The following is an 18,883-nucleotide window of genomic DNA, read 5'->3' on the forward strand; positions in this document are numbered from 1 at the left end:
ACAGATAAACCCAAAAGTATTTCAAAAGAACACTGTAACCACAATGAGAAAGGGAAAAAAAAGAACAAATCCAAGTAATTTATGAATATTTAACAACAGACCTTCAGTACTGGGTGATGCAGAGAATTGTAAACAAACCCTGAATTTGTTGAAGTAGGTCTGCTTTATGTAGTGGTACTCACAAAGCAATTCTGAAATACTTTTGGATATATTAAAAGACTGAGCAAATGTGCTGAAGTTTTGGAAGCCAGGGTTTTCACTGATGAAGGGACACAAAATAAGGAAAAAACCTATCAAGATAAACTGGAGGTATCAATGTGAACTCATGATTTCTTAAAAAGTGTTACCTATAGGTATATACATGTATATGTGAATATATATATTGGTATTTATCTTTATACCATATACACACATGTATTTCTGAGCTCTGTGGGCCAAAAAAGCCAAGACGCCAACACACTCTAGCAGCAATAAGCAATGACCAGATCTTGGTTTCTAACGTCATTCCTCTCTAAAAGGACCAAGGACTCCTCACAGAAGTGGCTAATTTCAGAGCTGGGTGATAGGAGGTAAGATGCACCTGGAACGTGTAGCCATACCAAAAAGTAAGGAGATACTCAACAAAGTGATGGAGGGTGGGGACAAGTCACAAGGCTGCAAGAGACACCTTGACGGGACTCAAAGCAGTCAAATTAGGACAATCTGAGAACCAAAATAACTTAGTATGATAATGAACTATAAATCATTGAAACAGCAGCAATTCATATCCATACTTAAATAAATAAGTGAAACAAGCAGTCTCTTGACTACAATAAAATGCTAACTAATAGAGAGTGCTGAAGTGCTGGGGTGTGGGGAAAAAATCATTTTGTAACCATCATAGTAAATGCAAAAATCATCAATGGATGCTAACTAGGGAGAAATTCTGACAAGGAACAAAATATTTTATGGTCTGAGAAAGTGTCTCCTTACGAGTTGCTTATTATATGTAAGAGAAAAAAAAATTATACGGTGAAGAACTTAAATGTACACCTTGATTGGATTTTCAAAGTTAACATCATTAATGAGGGACAGAGCAAGACCAGACAAACCCAAAAGGAGACACCTCTATTTTTAAAAAGGGAGGAAAAGGCCTGATTCCCCAAAAGTGTCAGTCACTAAAGACAAAGGCTGTGAAAATGTTTCAGTTTAAAGGAGTTAAACTTAATGCAAGACATGACCTGACTGTATCCTGTATGGGAAGGAAGGGAAAAAAAAATACCATAAAGGACATTACTGAGTCAGCTGACAAAACTGGAATACAGATGGTGGGTTAGGAAAAAATATGTTATCAGTGTTATCTTACAAAAGTTGGTAACTCTACTGAGGTTCAGTTCAGTCACTGAGTAGTGTCCAACTCTTTGTGACCCCATGAATCGCAGCACGCCAGGCCTCCCTGTCCATCACCAACACCCGGAGTTCACTCAGACTCACGTCCATCGAGTCAGTGAGGTTAGAACAGAATATCTTTAGTCTTAGGAAATAAACACTAAACTACTTGAGGGTAAAGCCATGACGTATGTCCCTTAGCCTCAAATGATTCTGGGAAAAAAAAAAATGGAGTATGTCTACTTATATATACATACTTACGTAAGTAAATGTGTGTATTTAGAGATAATATATGCAAATAAGGTAAAAGGTTTACAAAAGGTGTATGGGGATTCTTTGTACTATCCTTCCAACTTTCCTATGAGATTATTTCCAAATCAAATTTTTAAAGTTTAGTTTATAAATTATTTTTAAAATTTAAAAATTATTTTTAAAAGGTAGACTGGTTTCCGTTTACACTCCCAGCATGGGGATAATTCATTTAGGTTTTCTTTGTATATAAAATGATATTTAAACTAGATGTGCCTGAAAACTCCATTCTGTCCTAAATTTATAGAGGGAGTATGATGAGTGAGCAAATTAGATTTCCCCTTAAGAAATCGCTGAACAGTCCACACTCCAAATGTGCCTTTCTAATTCCTCTCATTGGGACGCTACTAACATCTAACAGTGGATTTCTATTTCTGCCAAATATCTTATCTTCAGAATCAGGGAAAAAGTAATGATTTTTTCCCTCCAGTTATGGCTGCCTGGATTTATTTCACACATACTCCATAATTCTCTGCACTGTTATTACACTGTAGCTTACTCTGAGAATACAAGTTCTGCTAAAAACAGAGGGCAGGAACATTTCCTTTATTCCACCACTGACATTATTTCTTACCAAGGCACCTGAAATATGTTATTGATTCTAAAGCTAAATTCCAACTGCTTTTTTCAGTTGAACTATGGGTTAATCATACTATGCACGGTCCATTTGAGCTTAGTTTTCTTATAAGACCTAGGGCGATATGTTTGTGTCAAGTGTTCAGTGGGCAATCAGTAGTATTGGTTGATTTTATTTTGATTTGATATTCTTATTCTTTTAGGATCAGATTCACATGGCTTTAACTTCAAAGTACTTATTTTTCTTCTTTGATCAACTTCCACTTTAGTTTACTATGAATATTAACCTGGGACTTGTTCCCACAGTACTTACTGCTAAAGGAACCCAATCGGTCCATTCTCCAGTTGGCAAAGACTCTGTTGCTTTGATCTTCTTTAATCTGAGTTGCTTCAAGAAGATTTCAGAACCTGCCAATACCAAAGCTGATGACCGCTCCCTGTGAACAAACAGAAGTGGCACCTGGATAAGGAAATAATTCAAAGGGACAAGAAAAAAAAAAAAACAAAGGGACAAGAGAAAGAGAAAATAATGCTGTGTACTCAATTGTACCACATCCTAGTTTTGTTAAGGCTAAGCAAATTATTTTATCTCTATAAGCTCATTTCCTCCTCTGTAAAATGGATATGCTACAATCATACCTACTTCCTAGAGCTGTTGAGGGTTAAATATCAAAAGCCAGATAAATAATATACCATAGTGCCTGGCCCATACTAAGTCCTCTATAAAGGCTACACAGTTCTAATAAACAACAACTGATTTTCTCTGTCTGGTATCACTTCTCTCCTTAGCCCTCCATCCTTTGGAAAATGGACTCTCCCACATCTCCTAAGGCTTTGGTGGGATTGTGAATCACAACACTCTATCCTCCACCTCCACAGCAGCTAAAGCAATCCAATCTGGTCTTACAGAAGCCTGAATACTGAGTAAGATACACAAGGACAGAGGGTAGTTGGAGCTCAGTCATTCACTAGCCAAAGAATATGGTCCATGAGATCTGGCCCTTCAAGATTCCCATCCCCAGGGGTGGCCTAACTGTTTAAGCTTTTTTTTTCCCCCCTTATTTCTCTATCTTTCCAATAATACTTTAATCTGAATGAACTTCTATTACTTGAAAACTTAGGAATCCTATCTATTACAACATACATTTTGTTCACTAATTTATTATTTGAACAAATTTTTTTTTCCTGTATTTATTTGTGTTAGGTCTTAGTTGAGGCCTGCAGGATCTAGGTCCCTGACTAGGGATTGAACCTGGGCTCCCTGTATTGGGAGCGCAGAGTCTTAGCCATTGGACCTCTAGGGAAGTAGGTATGTACAATATACCAAGTCACATTTTTTTTTTTAATAAATTTATGTATTTTAATTGGAGGCTAATTACTTTACAATATTGTATTGGTTTTGCCATGAATCCGCCACAGGTGTACACCTGTTCCCCATCCTGAAACCCCCTCCCACCTCTGTCCCCGTACCATCCCTCTGGGTCATCCCAGTGCACCAGCCCCAAGCATCCTGTATCCTGCATCAAACCTGGACTGGCCATTCGTTTCTTATATGATATTATACATGTTTCAATGCCATTCTCCCAAATCATCTCACCCTCTCCCTCTCCCACAGAGTCTGAAGACATAAATGAATTCCTATTTCACACTAAGCCAAAAAAAAAATCCCCCCTTTCTAATCTCCCATAGCCTTCTCTCTCTCTCTCTCTTTTCTTCGGCATTGTTTACTTTCTCCTTTGTAAGAATTACTTCTGAATGCATATTTTTCCCACTTCTAAACTAGCGAAAGCAGGGACCACATCAAATAACAAATTTGTATGTCTTAAGTACTTGGTACATAGTGCCAAGCAGAAAGAATTCAATAAATACAAATGTAGTGGACAAATGAGGGCTTCCCAGGTGGCTCAATGGTTAAGAATCTGCCTGCTAATGTCAGAGATATGGGTTCAACTCTGCCATGACTTAGTAACTAAACAACAACACTGGACAAATAAGTATTAGTTCTACAAAAAGGTTAGTTTATCTTTAGTTCTCCGACAGTGACTTTTTTCACCTAACAGTTTTAGCTTAGAATAAGTCATCATTAAGTGTATACAAAGCTCAGATAACACTGTCAATGAACTTGTCTTTTTCAGGATGAGTCGGAGTGGTTCTCCCTCTGCTCTAGACCGGAAAAAATGAGTTTGAAAAAACACGAGTTCAGTAAGAGGTATTATGCACTCAGTAACAAAATACTGTGTTAGTTGCTCAGTCATGTCCGACTCTGCCTGTAGCCCACCAGGTTACTCTGTCCATGGGATTTTCCAGGCAGGAATACTGGAGTGGGTTGCCATTCTCTTCTCCACGGGACGTTCCCCACCCAGGGATTGAACCCGGGTCTCCTGCATTGCAGCTAGATTCTTTCCTCTCTGGGCCACAAATAGTGAACATTTATTGAAGTTTTCTCTTAAGCTAGACACTGTGGCACTACTGTATGTGGATTATCTGTGAATCCTTACAATCTTCTGAGGCATGGAGCTTTTTCAAGGAGGGAAAGAAGCCCTGAAAGATTATTTGCACAATGTCTTAACAGTTAGTGAACAGCAGCGTCACTTCAACAGAGATTAATAGAGATAGTCAACTAAAGGATGTGTATAGCCTCATAAATGCTCCATGTTGTAAGCACAATATTGCAGTAAGCAGAATATTCTTTCTCCACTCCGTTCTTCTCACTGGAGACATTTCTGACGCTAACATTCACGAAAGGGTGGCTGCTACCTCCAAGTTAACATTTGCCAAAGTCCAAGAAGTTACTGGGAAGAGGAGGAAAGGGGCGTGAAACAGAGGACAGGGGCAGGCTTGGACGAGATTCGCAGACAAGATTCGAAGCCTCACTTGGTCCCTCATTAATTATATGATCTTGAGCGTCATTTTACTGGAGACTCAGACAACCCCAGCTCTATAGATACGAAATGTCTACTTGGAAGGCCTATCTGAAAACAAGGGGTCACGTCAGCCCTTTGTTAACAACGGGATTTCGCGCTCCGCCACAGCAGCGACAGGAATGCCGAGGCGGGGACCCAGCGGACCGTTCAGGGGGCGGGGCGCGGCCCCAGGGCTCAGTCCCGGCCCGCGGCGCCCTCCCCCACCGCGCGGCGTGGCCCGTGCCTCACGCCCGCCCGCCTGCCCCTCTCGCCCCTGACGCCGCCGGGGCCCGCAGCCCGCCCGCAACCTGGCCGCCCCTCGCGGTCCCCGCCTCCCACCTCGTCCCGCGAGTGGGGCTCACGGCCGGCGGACAAGCTCCCCGCAGCGCCTCGTGCCTCACCTCAGCGCGTTCCCCCTCCTCCGCGCCGAGGAAACGCCAGCCGTGCGCGCGCCCGAGCTTGCGTGCGCGCTCCCTGCGGGCGACGCAGGCGCGAGCGGCCTGCGCGCCCGCCGCCTCCGCCCCGTCCCCGCCCCGGCCGTCGAAGCCCCGTCGCGGGTGGCGCGCCTGCCGCCGCCCCTGGCTCGGCCCCGGTCCGGGGCTCTCGCCGCGCGCCCGCCGCCGGCCTCTTGCAGAGAGGCCTGAGAGGCTGGGACTCTGAGCTGCCTGCCCGAGTTTTGAGTGGGACCAGTGATTACTTTTTCCTGAGGGCGTGTTGCTGGTCGCCGCGGGCCGGCCGATGCCTGGTGCCGCCGTTGTATCCGCTCCAGAGTGCGCTGAGCCGGAGCGGGCCACTACTGCCCCGCTTTTGTGTTTTCTGACATTCCCACTCCCACCCTTGTTACCGCCTCGAAGGAGATCGAGGCTAAGCGCTTGGGCCCAAGGACGGCGAGCAGGGGTGGCCTCTCGAAGCCGTATCTTGCAGTGCCGCTCGTGGATTAATCAGACTGCCTGAATGGTTTAAGGGTACACGGGGTACGTTTGATTCAGATGCTCCTGGAACGTCGAAATTATCATCTTTGGAAAGAACCATCCCCTCTTTGGGCTTCAGGGGCCCAGATTGATGCGCAATGATGAGAGGATGTGGTGGTCCACTCTGATGTCAATCTTGAGGGCTAGGTATGTCCCGACATCTCTTGTTACTACTACTAATTATTGTAATAGCTGCCATTTGTTGGGTATTTACTGCATGCCAGGTATTGTACAAAGGAGGTTGCAAACATGGTCTCATTTAATCTTCAGAAACAGCCTTGTGGGGTGGACACTCATTGTTACCATCCCCATTTTCCAGATGAAAACCTTTAGACGCTGCCTTGTGAATAATTTGGGATTACATGCTAGATCATGTATGAAAGGGGATTCACACAGTTGCTGAGCTTAACCATTATGCTACTATATCTGTTTAAGTCTTTCATTCATAAATTTGCCCAACCTCTTATAGAATTCATTTACACTTTCTGCCAGCGTGGTCTCTTTATTCATTTTTTTCTTTTTTTTTAGTATCTGAGTCATACAAGTTCGTTCTGGAAAAAAAAAGAATATTTGCATGAGCAAAAATAATGTGAAAACCAGCTCCCCCCATGTAATTTAACATTTTGCTATACACTCTTTTAGATATTTTTTATGCTTAATGTCAATAAATATAGAATCGTTTTACATATGTTGTATCCTGAAAATCTGTTTATTCATTCATTAATCAAATATTTAATGAGAAGACACTGTTGTACATGCTGGGAATTCAGCAGTGAATAAGTTTCTGCCTCATATAATGGGGAGATTGACAATAAGCAATACATAAACTATATTACTATGTAATAGCTAATGCCCAATAATGTGGCAAGTTTTAAAAAAAAATCAAGACAAAGGGATAAGAGTGATGGGATGGGGCAGACAAGAAAGGCCTCTACATCATAAGCTGAAATCTAATCATTAATGAGGGAGGTAGCTGTATGTATTTCTAGAGAGAAACTGTTCTAGGAAAAAAGAAATGGCAATTAAAATAGCCCTGATTGCTTGGCACTTTGAAGAAGAAGCTAGAAATTAGAGAAAGAAGTTGGGAAATAGGCAGAAGCCAGATCATGTATCTGGTAAGCCACGTTGGACTTTGGATTTTATTAGAATGTGACAGAATACCATGGAAGGGTTGAGAACAAAGGAATCATCAGATTTGTTTTAATTGCAGCCTTGGATTAGTGAAAGTGAAAGTTGCTCAGTCCTGTCTGACCCTTTGCAACCCGGTGGACTGTACAGTCGGTGGGATTCTCTAGGCCAGAATACTGCAGTGGGTAGCCTTTCCCTTCTCCAGGGAATCTTCCCAACCCTGGGATTGAATCCAGGTCTCCTGCATCGCAGGCGGATTGTTGATCAGATTTGTTTTAAAAAGAATCACTGGCAGTTGTGTGGAGAATAGATAGCAGAAGCGTTAAAATTGCCCTTTCAATCATCCATTTTTAACAGTGTACTGGTGTTTGACCTACGCCTTTACAACCACTCTCACCTCCACAAATGGAAACTGGCATCAAACCTTTAGGACTTATCTTCGTGTTTTTTTCTCCTAAACTGAAAGTTTTTGATACTGGCTAGGGTGTGTATCCACATCTGGACGTCATCACTGTCAACAAACTGATATGAGTCATCAGCTTGTACTGTTGAAAAACAGTCCCACGTGATTCAGGATCTATTCATTAGAAACACAGCATTCCAGCACCTGGAAATTACCCTTCCTCTTCAATTGATGTGAGGCCCTCATTAGAATTCTAAGCCCCAATTTAGCCATTGTGCTTAAGAAAGATGTGGAGAAATTAAAAATGCATAGTGAGGGGAAGGATAACAGTGATGAAAGCGGTGTTTTTCTCAGTTTCTGCCTTCAGTATTGCAGTGGCATCAGTTATAACATGAGGAACACAAATTTGGAGGAGAAATGAAAGATTCTGTTTCAGATCTGCTTTGCAACCTGCATATGGGAATGACTTATAAGTCTGAAGCTAAGAGGAGAGACCAGGGCTAAAACGGTTTAACTGTATTAGAACTGTTTCTTTGGATGTAGGTTTTCTTTGTAACCTCAGTACCCAGAAGAGCTTCCTGGACAAATATTTGCAAAATGAGCAGGTAAAAGCAAAGGCATGCATGAAGTCCTCAGGCAAAAGAAAGATTGTGTAAGGTAAAAAGAGGTGATGTCCAGTTTATGCTTTCACCAGAGGGCTACACACCTGAACATGACCTCTGAGTGGGGTGATAAGTCCCGATTTGCTCAGAACAGTCCTGGTTTATACCTATTATCCCCCTATAATTAGCGAGGTTGCATTTCCCTCTTAGAAGTGTCTCTGTACAGTAAATTATATGGTCACTCTTTGAAGAAGGCCCTTCAGGGTCCAATGTCTTTCTCTTTCTTTGTCATTATTGCCCCCATCTTACTCTTCATTCTCCCACCTGGTAGAAGCACCTCCTTTTGCCCCTAGGCACTACTTCCAAGTTTCCTTTGCTAAGGTACCTTCACTTCAACTTAGACTTCATTTCCTCAGGTACATCGCTTCTGACCTCCCCAGGTCTGGATCTGGTATCCCTCTTGCATGCTTCCAGTGATCTGTGCTTAACCTGTGCTAGGAGAGACAACTCAGTACCTTGTTGCTCCCTCACCAAGCATTGTCTGTCAAGGAACCTGAAAAAAACAACTCTTGTCCTCTTAAAGACAGAAAGTTACATTAATAATACTAAGACCAGTCCCCGTTGAACTAATATTTTTAAGAGTGACCTTCAGGACAGACTAATAGCACCTTCTCCAAGCCCTTCCATTCTTCACTAACTAAGGAGGTTGACTTTTGAACTCAAATCCCAACAAGGAAAATTCCATCCTCCCATCAGGCTCTGTAACGTGGCTGCCATCGATTGAGTCCAAAATCTGCCCCAAACTCCTCTCCCACTACTTAATCGCAGTGGTTAGAATTCGAAGTGCAGTTTTTGAGCCTTCCTCCCTGTGAAAATGATAGTCATTTCTAGTTACTATGTCCTGAGTGCTGAAAGACTAGAAACTTGATCTCCTCTTTTATTTATTTTTCTTGTATCTAAGGTGGCAGTTTGTAGTGTAGTATACAAATAGATAAGAACAGAACATCTAAAAATCTAGCCATGCTTTCCCCATTTCAACTTCCTTCCCTTTAAACTCAGATAATGCCAGTCAATGTAAATTAGCCAGAGGTTTAGTTCCGGGAGCAGAGCTCTGTGCCAAATACAAGGTCTCTTAAAGGCAAGGAGTGTCTTGTGATGCACTCAGTAGACAGGGCGCCACTCCACTAAAGGCCTGAGCCCAGGGATTGCAGCTCCTTAGGGCTCAGCTCTTTGAGTTCACACACTAGGAGCCTAGCGTGCTGCAGTCCATGGGGTCACAAAGAGTTGGACGCAACTTAACAACTAAACACCAACAAAAAAAAACTGACTCCACCACGGCCCAGCTCACGGCTGGTCCAGCCTCTGTTGCTGCCTCTTCCATTCAGGAGCATTTCAATCCTCTTGTTTTCATTGGCTCTGTCCCTCCATAGCTTTCTCCTTTGATGGCCACCCTAGTCAAAGGAGTTAGGGAATAATAGTATTCCTTCTAGGAGGTTCCTAGATTGCTTTTTTTTTTAATTAATTAATTTTAAAATTATTTATTTTTGGCTGTGCTGCATCTTGGTTACTTTGGGTGGATTTTCTGTTGCAGAGAGTGGAGGCTTCTGTTCGTTGCAGTACACAGGCTTCTCAGTGTGGTGACTTCTGTGGTTGTGGAGCACAGGCTCTAGGGCTCAAAGGTTTCAATAGTTGTGGCACATGGGCTCAGTTGTTTCGTGGCGTGTGGGATCTTGCAGGACCAGGGATTGAACCTGTGTCCCTTGCCTTGACAGGCAGATTCTTAACCATTGGACCACCAGGGAGGTCCCTTTTCTTTTTATTTACTTTTATTGAAGTATGGTTGAATTACAGTGTTGTGTTAATTACTGCTGTACAGCAAAGTGACTCTGTTACACATATATATACATAAATACATTCTTTTTCATGTTCTTTTCTATTACGTTTTATCAGAGTATTGAATATAGTTCTCTCTGCTATACAGAAGGACCTTGTTATTTATCCATCCTATATATACTAATTTGCATCTGCTAATCCCAGACTCCTGCTCTTATTCTTTTCCTCCCCACTCCCACTTCACCACCATTTGCTAGACTGCTCTTCTCACTTGATCACCCTCAACCATGACCATTCTGCCAAGGAAGGATTGAAGTACTTTTGCTAATCTACTTAAAGAAATGTAAGGTCTGCATACAGTTGTTTCTCTACACAGTGTATATCTGGGGTTCTTCTGCATAAGTGAGAATGCCCTAAAGTTTCCAGGTGGCGCTAGTGGTAAAGAACCCGCCTGCCAATGCAGGAGACATAAGAGACATGGTTTTAATCCCTGGGTTGGGAAGATCTCCTGGAGAAGGACATGGCAAACCCGCTCCAGTATTCTTGCCTGGAGAATCCCATGGACCGAGGAGCCTGGTGGGCTACAGTCCATAGGGTCACACAGCGTCAGACACAACTGAAGTGGCTTAGCACTCATGCAGAGATCTCAAAGGTGAGCAAGAAGGGGATAAGTTCTGCTAAAGGACCCCACTACAACCCATTCTTCAGATAAGTAGAAATGAGGTGCAGAGAGGTAAAACCTCTTACCCTAAGTCCTTCAGTTCCTAGGTAGTACAGCCAGAATTAAAATCATGTCTGTCCAAATGTAACTAATAAACTCCTGCTGGCTATTCAAGCTGAAAAGTTAGCAAGTTTTAGGATTTTCATAATCCCAGGGCCATTAAGCCTGATTTTCATGAATCTAGCCCTTTGCTACCCATCTCTTCTGCCTCTTCCTCACCTCACTGACATTTTTAATTTTTGGCTATACTGTGTAGCTTGTGGGATCTTAATTCTCCTGTCAGGGATGGAACCTGGGCCCTGGCAGTGAGAGTGCCAAGTCCTAACCATTGGACTGGCAGGCAGTTCCCTCCCTGTCTTCTTTTTGATCTCTGTAATGCATAGGATGTCTCTTGGAACAGCAGGTCTGGGGTAGGATCTAAAAAGCTAGGTGAACCAGAAATGTCTTATTGCTGAATGACTCCTGTTTACCTGGAAAATTTTATATGCCTACTAGGCAGCCTAGCTGCATGCCTTTCAGCCTGATGGACAAGGCCTCCACCTTTTGGCTTTCCAAACAGACTTCTAAAGTGTTCTGTGTAATTTGATGACAGGCAGTCTCTACTCTTGCAACCAACAAGTACATGTTTGAAACATGAATTGTTAGAAACCAATTAATATAATTGAAAAGGTATGTAGTTTGAAAGAAGGCTTCAGGAAAGAAGCCTTTCCTGAATTTGAATCCTGTTCCACCCTTGACAACCTTCAAGCATTTAGGCAAATTATTACCTTTTTGTGCCTCTTTTCTCCTCATGCATAAAATGAAAATAATACCTAATTTATAAGACTCTTATAAGGATATGATGGTGTATGTATAGTACCTAATTCATGGTGGGGGTCAAATAAATTATAATTGTGGTTTTAATTTTAATTCCAAAAGTGCTCCATAGTATGACCTTGGGACTTGCTTAGAAGTTATTTTAGGCTATGTTCGCTAGTGGTCAGCATTAGAATATTTTTGTTATTTGAATCAAGAACTATCTTCTGGAAACCTGTAGGTTTCTTAAACACTGAGCAATTAAACAGAATTTTCTTTTGCTGCATGCTTCTTTTTCTTTTAAAACAATTTAGTAATGAGTTTGACTTTTTTAAATCAAACCAGAATACTGGAGTGGGTAGCCTTTCCTTTCTCCAGGGAATCTTCCCAACCTAGGGATCGAACCCGGGTCTCCCACGTTGCGGGCAGATTCTTTACCAGCTGAGCCACAAGGGAAGCCCAAGAATACTGGAGTGGGTAGCATATCCCTTCTCCAGCAGATCTTCCCAACCCAGGAATCGAACCAGGGTCTCCTGCATTACAGACGGATTCTTTACCCATTGAGCTATCAGGGAAGCCCTTTTTTTAAAGTTATTATTCATTTATTTTGGCTGCACTGAGCCTTCGTTGTTGAATAGGCTTTCTCTAGTTGCGGAGAGCAGGGGCTACTCTCTAGTTGCGGTGTGCGGGCTTCTCGTGGTGGTTTCTCTGGTTGCAGAGCATGAGCCTTAGAGCTCGCGGGCTTCAGTGGTTGTGTCACCTAGGCTGAGTAGTCGTGGCTCTCAGGCTCTGGAGTGAAGGCTCCATAGTCGCTGTGCACGGGCTCAGTCGCCCTGAGGCATGTGGAACCTTCCTGGACCAGGGATCGAACCCATGTCCCCTGCATTGGCAGGTGGATTCTTAACCACTGGACCACCAAGGAAGTCTCACTGCCTTCTTCTTTAGCATCTTCCTCACTATACAAAACTAAAGAAGGTGTACGTTATCTTACAGGTCATAGGGCAAGTGTATAGTTGCAATCAAGGATAGATAATCAGGCTTACCTCAAATGCAGGACACACTCAGGAGCTCTGTCTCATTTAATTGATGTAAATAGTGTACAGACTTATGCATTACAAGCAATTAACTACAAAAATGTTCTATAGAGTACTACTGTAATCAAATAAAACTCACAAGGTTAATCTGATGCATATTTAATGATATATATAATTGTTATTGTGCTGCATGATAATTAAACCTTAAATGTTAGGCTGTTTACGTAAATGGTCTAACCGGTTGTTTTTATGCAGTGAAACACATTTTTTAGTGTTTGCTCACTTTATTAATTTTCTGGAATCTATAATCATGCCAAGGACAGCAGTTTTCCCTGAAGCACTTTACTATTAAATCACACGCTCATACACACACAAGCATACTCTTCAAAATGACACAGCAGTAATGACTCCCAACCTGACACTAAAAATAGCTACTTTGCAAGGTTCTTCGTGGGCTTCTCAGGTGGCACTAGTGGTAAAGAACCCGCCTGCCAATGCAGGAGACCCAAGAGATGTGAGTTCAATCTCGGGATTGGGAAGATCCCCTAGAGTAGGAAATAGGATTCTTGCCTGGAAAATTCCATGAACAGAGGAGCCTGATGGGCTACAGTCTGTGGGGTCATAAAGAGTCAGACACGACTTGGCACACACACAGTGCAAGGCTCTTTGTATATACTTTCTCGTTTCAGTCCTTAAAAATCTCTTAAGGGAGGTGTTGTTACTCTCATTTTTACTGGTGCAGAAATTGATGCTCAGAGAATGGAAGCAGGCAGCGTAGTAGAGGATCAGACTTCTGTTACCAGCCTCTAGACTTTATACAACCTCAGAAGGTAGTGCACCCCAGCAGAGATATGTCGTTTTTTGTTTTTTTTTTTTTTAGAAAATAGAATGGCTCTTTAGAAATATGGAATATGTACACACGTCCAAAGGGAGAAGAAGTCAGCCTTCAAGAGGGAGGGATTAGTTAATAATGGAAGAACTGGAACCTGTTGAAGCTGATTTTCTTCTGCCCATTCAAGGAAGAGAGTCTTAGCCAACAAATTTTAAGCATTATATATATGTGTGTGTGTGTGTGTGTGTATATAGGCCTCCCAGGTGGCACTTGTGGTAGAGAACCCACCTGCCAATGCAGGAGACTTAAGAGATGCAGGTTTGATCCCTGGGTGGGAAAGATCCCCTGGAGGAGGACATGGCAACCCACTCCAGTATTCTTGCCTGGAGAATCACATGGACAGAAGAGCCTGGTAGACTACACAGTCCTTGGAGTTGCAGAAGAGTGACTGAGCGACTAAGCACACACACACACACACACACACATAATAAAACAGGCTCTGCCCTCGAAAAGAAGCTCGGTGTCCAGTGGAGAGATGGACAGCAGATAGTTACAATACAAAGTAATATGTGCTGTAACAGTGATGTGCTAGTACATCGAGGGCTCCGAGAACAGATCGGCCAATTCTAGGGAGAATTAAGGGGTAGGTCTCTGGGAAGTGATGAGTTAAGTCTTAGAGAAGAATGGGAAGGAAATTCCAAACAGATCAAATTATCCAAAGAAGCATGAGATAGCACGATCAATTTGGTCTGTGTGATTGGAGTACAGAGAGCAAGAAAGGAGAGCCATTGACTGTGAAGCTGCACGGTGCGCAGGGGTCAGACCAGAGCAGGCTTTGGATGTTACTCCAGAGGCTGTGGCGAGCCAGTAGGGTATTTTGAGTTGGGGAGTGGTAATAACTAATCTGGTTTTAGATCTAGCTCTCTGGCAGTGATGTGGACTAAGAGGTGGCAAAAGGAAAGACCAGGAATTTCAGAAGTCCAAGTAAGAGATGATGAGGGCTTGAACTAACATGGTTGGAATGGGGATGAGGAAAAGTAAATGGATTTAAGGTGTTTAAGAAGTAATGGAGGGGAATTCCATGGTGCTTCCGTGGCTAGGTCTTTGTGCTCTCAGCTGCCATGGGCCCAAGTTTGATCCCTGGTTGGAAAACTAAAATCCTACAGGTCGAGTGTTGTGTCTAAAATAGTAATCGTTAATAATAATAGTGTGGGGTGGGGAGGAGTAAGTTGGTAGGATTAAAGATGATTCTCAAATGTCCAGCTCAGGTAACTGGGTGGATAATGGCACTTCTAACCAAGAGAGGGACCATAGGGCAAACAGACACAAAGGGGGAAAGGGCAGGTTTGTTCTGTAAACTTTGAGTTTGAGGTGTTTGCAGCAATGGCACCCCACTCCAGTACCCTTGCCTGGAAAATCCCATGGACGGAGGAGCCTGGTAGGCTGCAGTCCATGGGGTCGCAAAGAGTCTGACACGACCGAGGAACTTCCCTTTCACTTTTCACTTTCATGCATTGGAGAAGGAAATGGCAACCCACTCCAGTGTTCTTGCCTGGAGAACCCAGGGACGGGGGAGCCTGGTGGGCTGCCGTCTATGGGTTGCACAGAGTCGGACACGACTGAAGCGACTTAGCAGCAGCAGCAGCAGCAGGCTGTACAGGTGATGTTCAGTTGGCAGATTCTAAAGCTAAAAGAGAGGACTTCCCTGGTCGTCCAGAGGTTAAGTATCTGTTTCGCAGTCCAGGGAACATGGGTTCAATCCCTGGTCCGGAAAGAATCCTCAAGCCTCAGAGCAGCTACGCCTCTGTGCCACAACTACTGTGCCAGTGCTCCAGAGCCCACGAGCGGCAACTACTGAAGCCGTTGTGCCTAGAGCCTGTGCTCCGCAGCGGGAGGAGTCACTGCAATAAGTCTGCGACTGCAGCTAGCAAGTAGTCCCCGCTCTCTGCAGCTTGAGAAAACCCACGCCCAGGAACGAAAACTCAGTGCAACCAAAAATAAATTAAAAATAAAAAGCTAAAGGAGAGATCTGGGTCAGAGAGACAGATTAGGAAATCAGCACAAATCTGGGAATTTTGAAGTCACGGGAGAGGATGAGATTGTCTGAGCTCATTGAATAGAAAAAGAAAAGAAAGGTGAAGAGTAGAAACTTGAATGACAATGACAGGAAAGACACAGAGGAAGAGCCCTTAGTCTAGAAAAGAAGTAGATTGAAGAGAGAGAAGTGATAGTAAAGATGGGGAGTGGGAGGCGGTCAGCAGAGCATTAAGACCCTCTAGGCTCTAGGGACTTCCCTGGTGGTCCAGTGGTTAAGAATCCACCTTGCAATGAAGGGGACATGGATTTGATCCCTGGTCGGGGAACTTAGACCCCACATGCCTTGGGGCAACTAAGCCCAAGCCACAAATATCGAGTCCATGCCCTGCAGTGAAAGATCCCACGTGACACAACTAAGACCCAACCCAGTCAAATTAATTAGTTAAGTATTAATTTTAAAAAGACCATATAGACTCCGCTGCTGCTAAGTCACTTCAGTCGTGTCCAACTCTGTGTGACCCCATAGACGGCAGCCCATCAGGCTCCCCTGTCCCTGGGATTCTCCAGGCAAGAACACTGGAGTGGGTTGCCATTTCCTTCTCCAATGCATGAAAGTGAAAAGTGAAAGTGAAGTCACTCAGTCGTGTCTGACTCTTCGCAACCCCATGGATTGCAGCCCACCAGGCTCCTCCGCCCATGGGATTTTCCAGGCAAGAGTACTGGAGTGGGGTGCCATTGCCTTCTCCAATATAGGCTCTAAATAACTGAAAATATAGTGCTTCCCACGTAATTTAAAACTATTGAGACTTCCCTGGCGGCCCAGTGATTAGGACTTAGTGCTTTCACTGCCATGAACCAGAGTTCAATCCCTGGTCAGGAAACAGATCCTGCAAGCCACGTGACATGGCCTAAATAAATAAATCTGTAAAAAAAAAAAAAAATGTATAAGCTTTAGGGACTTCTCTGGTGGTCCAGTGGCTAAGACTCCATGCTCCCAATGCAGGGGCCCACGTTTGATCCCTGATCAGGGAACTAGATCCCACAGGACACAGATAAAAATCCCAAATGCCACAACTAACACCAGGCACAGCTAATGAATAAATAAACAATATTTTAAAATATTGTAAGCTATAGAATAGATGTAAGGGAAGTCCAACAAAGTTCTGACTTTTCTATGGTGACCTCTTTGATTATATCCTCACTGTCTTTATTTCAGTGTCCTTGATCTGCTAGCGCCCTAAATACATGTTTATACACCTACTCAGTAATCTAACAATATAGCACTGAGAATACATCAAAGTGGATCAGTCAATGATGCCAAGTACCACAGAGAAGTCAAAGATAAATGTTAAAATGTGCCCACTGGAACAAAAAGAAATAGTACCAATTATTCCAGCATATGAATAGACTCCCATACTAGTGGAAGAGGAAAGTCCAGAAGTAAACCAAAATACATACTGGAATTAGTATATGCTAAAGATGGACTACTCAATAAATGGCATAGACAATTGGACAACCATCTGGGGTAAAAATAAATGTCAGTTTATCTCACTTGAGGGTAAACTCCAAATGGATTAAATATTTAAAAATTAAAAACTGTAAAAGAAAATATGAGAAAATTCCTTTATAACCTTACTGTGGGGAAGGGAAATCTTTCTAACTATGACCCAGAATGTAGAAGGCATAAAAGGAGAGGTTAATGATTTAACCACACAACACTCAAAATTTATGCAGAGCGACATAACACTTTAAAGCAATGTCAAAACATATATAGAAGATGGAAAAGAATGTTTGCAACTCATATCATAAAGAATAGTCCCCCTAATATAAGGAAATAGATAAGCGATCAGCCACCCAAGACAAATATCAATGAAGATATAAATCGACAGGGCTTATGTGTTGTGATTAAGAGCATAGAGATTAAGGTCAATGACTTATATTGGAATCCCAGCTGTCTCCACTTACTCGCTCTGTGACCTTGGGCAAGTCTCAGATCATCAGTTTTCTATAAAATGCAGGTAATTGTAGCTACTTCAGAGGTTTAAGTGAGATGAAGGCCAGGCTAGTGACTCATGGTGATAGAAGGAAGGACACAGGGGAGATCTGGGTTCTAAATTTCTAGTATCTGGGATCCTTGAAATAAAGAGATTCAGGGAAGAGAAACCATTCAATTCCCATATGTCTCTTCTTCCATTAAGGGCAGTTATTAATATTTACTAAGCCCCTCTAAGTGTTAGACACAGCCCTAGGCCTAAGGATAGAAGATAAATGCAAGCAAGACAGACCTGGCCTTGGTCCTCATTGTAGCTTACTTCTGTGAGAGAGGTGTCAATCAAATGCCACAGAAATACATCATTACAAACAGATGCATACCATGAAGGAAATGGGGAACTTCCCTGGTGATTCAGTGGCTAAGACTCTGTGCTCCCAATGCGGGGGGCATGTTCAGTCCCAGGTCAGGAAGCTAGATCCCACACTCTGCAATGAAAAGATCCTGCATGCCACAGCTATGGCCCGCACAGCCCCCCAAAAAGCAGGATGGGGGGCAGATAGTAGGAGAACCGGGTGGAGTTTGGGAGGTCAAGGAGGGCTCTATTTTTTTTTTTATGACTACATTGCAAAACTAGTGAATCCCCCTAATGTAAGGAAATAGATAAGAGATCAGCCACCCAAGAAAAATATCAACGAAGATATAAGTTGACAGGGCTCTGCCAAGTAGTACCCCGACCAGAGACTGAACCTGAGCCACTGCCATGAAAGCGTTGAGTCCTAACCACTGGACCACCAGGGAAGTCCCAAGGGGGGCTCTATTAAGGAGATTCTATCAATCCATGAGATTAAAAGATGCTTGTTCCTTGGCAGAAAAGCTATGACAAACCTAGACAGCGTATTAAAAAGCAGAGACATCACCTTGCTGACAAAGGTCCATCTAGTCAAAGCTATGGTTTTCCAGTAGTCATGTGTGGATGTGAGAGTTGGACCATAAAGAAGGCTAAGCACCGAAGAATTGATGCTTTTGAACTGTGCTGTTGAAGAAGACTCTTGAGAGTCCCGTGGACAGCAAGGAGATCCAACCTTCAGTCAATCCTGAAGGAAATCAACCCTGAATATTCATTGGAAGGACTGATGCTGAAGCTGAAGATCCAGTACTTTGGGCCACCTGATGTGAAGAGCCAACTCATTGGAAAAGACCCTGATGCTGGGAAGGACTGAGGGCAGAAGGAGAAGGGGGCAACAGAGGATGAGATGGTTGGATGGCATCACCGACTCAATGGACATGAGTTTGAACAGACTCCAGGAGACAGTAGAGGACAGGGAAGCCTGGCATGCTGCAGTCCATGGGGTCACAGAGAGTCAGACATGACTTAGCA

The 18,883-nt window shown here is 43.2% G+C and overlaps 2 protein-coding genes across 8 annotated transcripts in view; one reads left to right on the forward strand and one right to left on the reverse strand.

Moving 5' to 3' along the window:
* The window catches only part of TADA2A (transcriptional adaptor 2A), a 46,239-nt gene extending 40,559 nt beyond the window's left edge, over positions 1-5,680 (reverse strand). Inside the window, exons 1-2 of one of the 4 annotated variants that reach the window (XM_055577354.1) lie at positions 5,558-5,680; positions 2,567-2,690 (exon numbers count right to left, since the gene is read on the reverse strand). In XM_055577354.1, the coding sequence (XP_055433329.1) occupies positions 2,567-2,591 (25 nt within the window). In that variant the 5' untranslated portion in view covers positions 2,592-2,690; positions 5,558-5,680. Of the gene's footprint in view, positions 1-2,566; positions 2,714-5,495 lie in introns of those variants that run through there. The other 3 variants (XM_055577355.1, XM_055577356.1, XM_055577353.1) reach the window with 3 other exon arrangements.
* Position 5,681: 1 nt separating this feature from the next.
* ACACA (acetyl-CoA carboxylase alpha) overlaps positions 5,682-18,883 on the forward strand; it is a 288,803-nt gene continuing 275,601 nt past the window's right edge. For all 4 annotated transcript variants that reach the window (XM_055577329.1, XM_055577328.1, XM_055577332.1 and 1 more), the window contains exon 1: positions 5,682-6,274. Coding sequence is in view for 2 of the 4 variants with exons in the window: in XM_055577328.1 (XP_055433303.1) it covers positions 6,219-6,274 (56 nt within the window). In the remaining 2 variants the exon portion in view is untranslated. The remainder of the gene's footprint in view (positions 6,275-18,883) is intronic.

Source organism: Bubalus kerabau, chromosome 4 (assembly GCF_029407905.1).
Source record: "Bubalus kerabau isolate K-KA32 ecotype Philippines breed swamp buffalo chromosome 4, PCC_UOA_SB_1v2, whole genome shotgun sequence".
Lineage (NCBI taxonomy): Eukaryota > Metazoa > Chordata > Mammalia > Artiodactyla > Bovidae > Bubalus > Bubalus kerabau.